The following is a 6,646-nucleotide window of genomic DNA, read 5'->3' on the forward strand; positions in this document are numbered from 1 at the left end:
CACGCTCTCCGCCTTGCTGGGGGGCAGCGCCAGCGGGGCCAGCGGGGGCCCCACCACAGCCGCCGGCCCGGGATCCTCCTCGCGCTTGGCCTGGCCGCCCACCGCCTCCTCTGCCGCATCTGGTCCGGGAGACAATGAAGTTAGCGGCGGCCCACAGCTCCCGCCCCTGCGCCGGGCATGGATGTAGGGGACAGCGGGGGAAGGCGGCTCTGGCGTGGACATAGGGGACAGTGGGGTACAGCAACTCTGGCACGGACATGGGGGATGCTGGGAGTGTCCGGAGGGCAGCGAGGAGGAGCCTGGGAGCTTGTGGGGCTGCCTGCTCGGCTCAGCTGGGCCCCGGGGGGGGATGCGGGGAGGACAGGCAGGTGGCGGTACCTTTCCTAGGCGCCTCTTTGGCGACTGCCTTCTGCTTGTCGTCATCGGAGGTGGAGGAGGTCGTATAGGACGAGGAGCCACACTTGCGCTTCACACGGCTCGGCAGGTTGCTGCTCTCTAGGTACCTGTGGGGCCCGGACACAGTGAGGAGGGGGCCACACCCTGACCCAGCCCTGAGGCAGTCGCCCCGGAGGACACGACGGCCAGGAGAAGGGCCCCGTACCACCACTGAGGGGCCCACGCTGTGCCCGGCCCCGCTCACCTGATGATGCCGTCCAGGCAGTTGATCTGTTGGTAGGAATAGTTGGACGGCTCCTTCCGCACCGAGCCCTCGGAGGTGGGGGCACATGCCGGGCTCCGCTCAGGTTCCCGCAGCGCTTCCCGGCCCAGGACCCCATGCTCCAGGGCCACGTCCAGGCCTGCGGCACAGGGCAGGGGGCAGGGTTCAGAGCTGGGGCCATGGCGCCTGGGTCTGCCGCCCTTGCGTTGCTGTGGCATCCCCGGGCACTCACCGGCGCGGGGGGCCTTGGCGGCCTGCGGCTTGGTCCGTGACTCGATGAAAACCTGCTGGCCCTTGTTCTTTACCATGTGCACGTCCTTGCAGATCTGCTGGAAGGTCATCTGGAAAGGGGAGCAAGGGTCAGAGCTGGACTGAGATGGGGCCCATGTATCCTCGCTCCAGCCCCCTGCTCTCCCCCACCCACTGAGGTAGAACCCAGGCATCCCAGCCCATGGTGCCCTGTGATACCCGATGCCCCCTCCCCAACTAAGAAAGAACCCAGGCATCCTGGCCTGCAGTGCCCTATGATACCCAATGTCCCCCTCCCCAGTCGGCAGAGAGCCCAGGCATTCTGGCCCTGCTGCGCCCGGCCCGCCCGTTCCCCAGTGCTCACCGGCTGCAGGGCCTGGGCCTCATCGGCTGGGAGCCCGTTGCTGTCGCTGGACGAGGCAACGCTCAGGAACTGCTCGTGGGACCCATTGCTGCCCAGGCTGCAGAGGCCCAGGGAGCCAGTGCTGTGCACGGGCTATGGGGAAGCAAGCGGTGGGGGGTCAGAGCCTGGCACAGCAGCAGCAGGGGACAGCAGCGGGGTTCCAGAGATGGGGGTCTCACCTGGAGCAGCAGGCGATGGATCTGCTCTGACAGCTCCTGGATGTCAGGCTCCAGTGGCCGCAGCTTCTGGGTCTTGGGGGCCATGAAGACATCCTCGTTCAGAGGGCCCCTGCACGGTGGGAAAGGGGCGTCAGCATGGGGGCCTAGCACCACTGCAGCCCCACCCCCCCGCCCATGCACCCCCCGCCACTCACGTGCGGACTTTGTGGCGGCCCATGATGAAGGAGACCTTGCGGCTCCAGGGGTTCACAAAGCTGGACCAGGAGGTGTCAATGGTGACGTACTCGCCGTGGCGTGTGTGGAAGCGCAGTGGGGAGTGGTCGAAGGGCTGTCCACCGTACTGCACAACTGTGGGGAGGGGACATGGGTTAGCATGCGCCTGCGCCCGCCCTGCTGCACGAGGGCATGCAGGTGAGCACATGCACACCTGTGCATGCACACCCCTACTATGTGGCTGCAGGTGCACATGGGTTAGCACACACCATGCAAGCACCTGCACATGCACATGACTGCTGTACTGCATGGGAGGGGTGGGGACACATGGGATAGCATGCACCTGCCCTACTGTATATGCACACGGGTTTCATAGATTTCATAGACATCAGGGCTGGAAGGGACCTCGGAAGATCATCGAGTCCAGCCCCCCGCCCAAAGGGCAGGAAGTCAGCTGGGGTCATAGGATCCCAGCAAGATAAGCATCCAGTTTCATCTCGAAGGTGTTCAATGAAGGCGCTTGAACCACCTCCGGTGGCAGGCTGTTCCAGACCTCGGGGGCTCGGACAGTAAAGAAGTTCTTATGTCCAGCCTGAAACGATCTTGAAGTAGTTTGTGACCATTCAACCTCGTCATCCCTTGGGGCGCTCTGGTGAACAAACGTTCCCCCAGATGCTGGTGGTCACCCCTGATAAACTTGTAGGTGGCCATCAGATCGCCCCTGAGCCTGCGCTTTTCCAGGCTAAAGAGCCCCAGGGCTCTCAGCCTGTCGTCGTAGGGTCTGCTTCCCTGACCTCTGATCATGCGTGTGGCTCTTCTCTGGACTCTCTCAAGCTTCTCCACATCCTTTTTGAATTGTGGAGCCCAAAACTGGACGCAGTACTCCAGCTGCGGCCTCACTAAGGCCGAGTACAGGGGGAGAATGACGTCCCGGGATTTGCTTGAGAAGCATCTATAGATGCAAGCCAGCGTTTTGGTCGCTTTACTAGCCGCAGCATCGCATTGCAGGCTCATGTTCATGCCTGCAATGATTCAGGTCTCATTCAGGGTTAGTACATACCACACATGCACATGCTCATGCACATGTGCTGTAATGCACAACTGCAGGAGGGGGACATGGGTTAGCACACATCATGCACACCTGTTCTGAATAACTGCACGTGCACATGGGTTAGTACACATCACACACACACACCTATACATATACACATGCTGTAATGCACAACTGCAGGAAGGGGACATGGGTTAGCACACACCACACACGTGCACAGGTATGCATGACTGCAGGTGGATCGCAGGAACGAGTGCACACCATACAGACACGTGCGGCAGGGAAGTCAAGGTGAGCACATGCTGCACTGTTCTGGCCGTCCAGCACAGGGCAGGCATGGGGGGGTTGGCACACGCCCCAGGGATCAGCACATGCGAGACGGGACTCACTTTTCTTGTGGATGGCCAGCATGAGGGGCCGGTCCTCAGGGTGCAGGTACCAGAGCACGGGCATCCCGATCAGGTCCTGGGGCAGGTAGCCCAGCAGAGGGGCAGCCCTGGGGCAGACAAGGGGCATCAACAGGGGCTGCCACTGTGCCCACAGCCGGGCCCGATCCCCACCCCACCTGGCCGAGCCCTCACCTCTCATCCACATCCTGGAAAAGGCAGCTCGGAGTGTGCCTGGTGGTAAATATCCGCTTGTCGGGGGGGATGCGGGGGGCTGGGGAAAAGAGAGCAGCAGGGTCAAGCTGGGAGCTGGCCAGACTGGGCCCCACGAGGGCGTGCTGGGGGGAAACCGGGGGCCAGTACCTTCATAGCCGGAGTGGATGCGCTCAGCAATGAGCAGGCAACAGGGCTGGCCCTCGGCTCTGTCAGCCTCGCGCACCTTGGCCAGGTAGGGTGTCAGGCGGAAGGGGTAGTAGCGCAGCTCCCGGCCTCGCTCGTGGCCTCCGCTGAGAAACAAATGCCTGCAATAAGACCAGAGGCCAGAGGAGACCAGACCACCAGGACTGGGCAGGGGGAGGACCCCAGCTCCCAGCCTGCCTGGCCCACCCGCAGCAAACAGGGCTGGGGGCCGGGGTCCCTTGGCGGCGAGCGGTTCCTGCAGCACAGGACAGGTAACGTCTTCCTCTGGGCGTGAGCAGCTGGTCCCTGCTGGACACGCAGCCCCTTGCCCCGGACTCCTACCCCCATCCCAGCGCCCCTCAGCTGCAACCGGCACTCACCTGATCCGGCAGAAGACTGACTTCTCCTGGGTGTAGTCCATGGCAGCTGCACCTGCAGGCACAGCAAGGGCAGGTTAGCGGTGTTCAAGGGAGCCCCACTAGCCTGCCCTCTCCTTTTCTCCAACCGGAGAACACCCCTCACCGCAACCGGTCACAGAAAAGCTATCTCCCAACCCTGCCCCCAAACTCACTGGCGGAGGTGCAGGCACTCCAGGAGGGCAGGTGGTAGGGGGCAGTGGAGCCGTAGAAGATGCTGACATCCTGTGGCGCCAGGAACTCGGCAAACGTGGCCCCCTGGAAGATGTCGTGCTTGCAGCGCAGGATGGTGCCCGCCTGCTCCGAGACGTAAACGATCCGCCCTGTCACGAACGACACAGCCACCGAGAAGGTGTCCTGCGCAGGAAGTGGGGGGTCAGTGAGGCACCAGGCATGCTCAGGGAGTCCACGTGGGCCGGGATCAGGGCACTCACTGGGTTTTTGAGGGTATACTCAGAGGTGATGTTCTCTAGCTCCTCCATGGTGTAGCTGGACATGTCCAGGGTGCAAGGCTGGCTGCCATCCATTGCCCACTGCTGGTAGTAGTCCTGGCTGGCTGTAGCGGGGCGGGGGGAGCTGCTCAGAGCTGGGCCAGGGGTGCCTGGCCCCTGCTGGCAGCCAGGACGCTGCGCCCACCGCCAACCCCCGCGGGCCGTGGCCCTACCTTGGACCTGCTTGACACAGGAGAGGGCATACTGCAGCGTGGCCAGTGTGCCCGACTTGCCCTTGCTGCGCTTCTCCGAGGGCAGCCGGATCTTCATCTCCTTCAGCGCCTTCATCAGCTCTTTCTGTGTCTTCACACGTGCCGACTGCTCGCTGCTGCAGGGGTGCAGGAGGGGCGGGGGGGGCGTCAAGCCGTGCCATGGTGGAGGGGACCTCATCTCGCCCAGGTCACCCCACCCTGTGCCCCTCCTGGGGCTAGGAGAGAACCCAGGCATCCGGGCTCCCAGCCCCCCTCTAACCCACTATTCCCATGACCCTCCCAGTACTGGGGACGGAACCCAAGCATCCAGGCTCCCAGCCCCCACTCTAACCCATTGTGCCCATGCCCCTCCCAGCACTGGGAGAAAACCCAGGCGCCCAGGCTCCCAGCCCCCACTCTAACCCAGTTCTCTCCCTGCACTGGGGATGGAACCCAGGCGTCCGGGCTGGGGCAGGGTGCCTGGCGGGGCTTTGCTCTGTTGCTGCCCACCAAGGACTGGGGCCGGGGCCCAGACATGCAGGTTCCAGACCTACCTGCAGCCGCTGGTGGAGGGGTTGTCCTGCTCAGAGCTGGTGCTGAGCAGGCTGTAGGCGATGGAGCTGCTGGGTGGCGACGGGCTGTGCGAGTTGGTGCTGTGGGGACAAGGGGCCATTGACCTTCTGCCTCCCCCAGTGCCCCCTGCACACCCAGTGACACAGCCAGCCCAGGCCTGGGTGCCCCCAGAGAAGCCAGGCCCCCCCCCGACCCCCCAGCCCTGGCGCAGCCCCGTACCTCTTGTTGCTCTCAGTGGTCTCAATCAGGGCCGAATCCTTGCCATTGCCGCTGCTGCTGTGGTCGCTGCGCAGGGAGCTGTCGCCATGCGACTCGTTGCCGCTGGACCCATTGCTGTTGGCGTCCATGTCATCGTTGGCCTGGCCCCGGGGCCGCCCGGTCCCCGGCCCCGCCGCTGCCACACCTCCGCCCTCAAAGGGGCCCTGGCCTGGCTCGCAGTTGCTGCTCATGTTTGACAGGCGCCCCAGGGCATTGCCACCCTGCCGGCACAGGGAGAAAGCAGGGGGCGAGATGCGGGCGGTGTCACCTCTGGGTGGGTGCAGGCGAGCCAAGAGTCTGGGGCACCTGCAAGACAGGGAGCAGGGTCAGGGCAGGGGAAACTGAGGCTGGGAGAGGTGCCCGGCTGTTCCCCATGCGGTGCTTGTACATGGAGCAGGTCCCAGGATGGCCCAACAAGTCCCCACACGGTGGAGGGAGTCTGGCAGAGAACCCAAGAGTCCTGGCTCAAACCCCCTCAGCCCCCACCCCGCAGACCCCTCCCAGAAGAAAACCCAGGCACCTTGACTCCCCTCCCTCCATGTCCACTTTAACACATGCAGCCAGAGAACCAGGCATCCGGTCCCTCCTCACGGTGTGGCACGTGCAGCCCCTTGGCCCTAAGCCAGGTGGGCACCACGTGGCCAGGACCATCTGGATTGTGTCCCCCTCCCCCCACCCCAGCTCCCTAATTACCCTCGAGATGGCTATTCTGAGCGCAAAGCCGGGCTATTGTTAGCTCCCTGCGCTGCCTGTGGGGCTCAGCCCTCTGCCCAGGGGTCGCCCCCCACCCCTGTCCTGCTGCCAAGAGCTCCCTGCCCCCGCCCTGCCCCTTTGACTGGCCTGGCCCGGATCCTGCAGCCTGGGCGTGTGAAGCGAAGCAGGAAAGGGCTGGCAGGGCGCCAGGGACAGGAAAACCCTGGGGCAGCTTTTGCCAGGACCAGGACCAGAAGGAGGAGGAAGAGGAGGATCGGTACCAGCACACACATGGGCATGGCCCTGCCAGTGTCTCTACAGACCGGGGGGGGGCGGGGCCGGCCCTGCCAACAGTGTGCACAGGGACCCTACCCACGCACACGCACACGCACGCGGGGCCGTTGGAGAGACGTGACTCCAGGCCCGGGCACACAGAAAGACATAGGCTCGGAGACTGGAGGGGGCCCTGCAGGCACAGATGCCGAG

General features: G+C 64.2%; 1 protein-coding gene across 3 annotated transcripts in view; it reads right to left on the reverse strand.

Annotated features, from left to right (window-relative positions):
• The window catches only part of PER1 (period circadian regulator 1), a 17,112-nt gene that overhangs the window by 3,921 nt on the left and 6,545 nt on the right, over positions 1-6,646 (reverse strand). For 2 of the 3 annotated variants that reach the window (XM_025195753.1, XM_025195755.1), the window contains 14 exons: positions 5,429-5,773; positions 5,191-5,289; positions 4,619-4,773; positions 4,389-4,510; positions 4,110-4,311; positions 3,919-3,970; positions 3,503-3,645; positions 3,335-3,413; positions 3,143-3,249; positions 1,684-1,837; positions 1,490-1,598; positions 1,272-1,403; positions 641-999; positions 379-503 (listed from right to left, as the gene is read on the reverse strand). In XM_025195753.1, coding sequence (XP_025051538.1) covers positions 379-503; positions 641-999; positions 1,272-1,403; positions 1,490-1,598; positions 1,684-1,837; positions 3,143-3,249; positions 3,335-3,413; positions 3,503-3,645; positions 3,919-3,970; positions 4,110-4,311; positions 4,389-4,510; positions 4,619-4,773; positions 5,191-5,289; positions 5,429-5,773 — 2,183 coding nt within the window. The remainder of the gene's footprint in view (positions 1-378; positions 504-640; positions 1,000-1,271; positions 1,404-1,489; positions 1,599-1,683; positions 1,838-3,142; positions 3,250-3,334; positions 3,414-3,502; positions 3,646-3,918; positions 3,971-4,109; positions 4,312-4,388; positions 4,511-4,618; positions 4,774-5,190; positions 5,290-5,428; positions 5,774-6,646) is intronic. The other variant, XM_025195754.1, reaches the window with a different exon arrangement.

This window comes from Alligator sinensis, unplaced genomic scaffold (genome assembly GCF_000455745.1).
Source record: "Alligator sinensis unplaced genomic scaffold, ASM45574v1 scaffold2636_1, whole genome shotgun sequence".
Classification (NCBI taxonomy): Eukaryota; Metazoa; Chordata; order Crocodylia; family Alligatoridae; genus Alligator; species Alligator sinensis.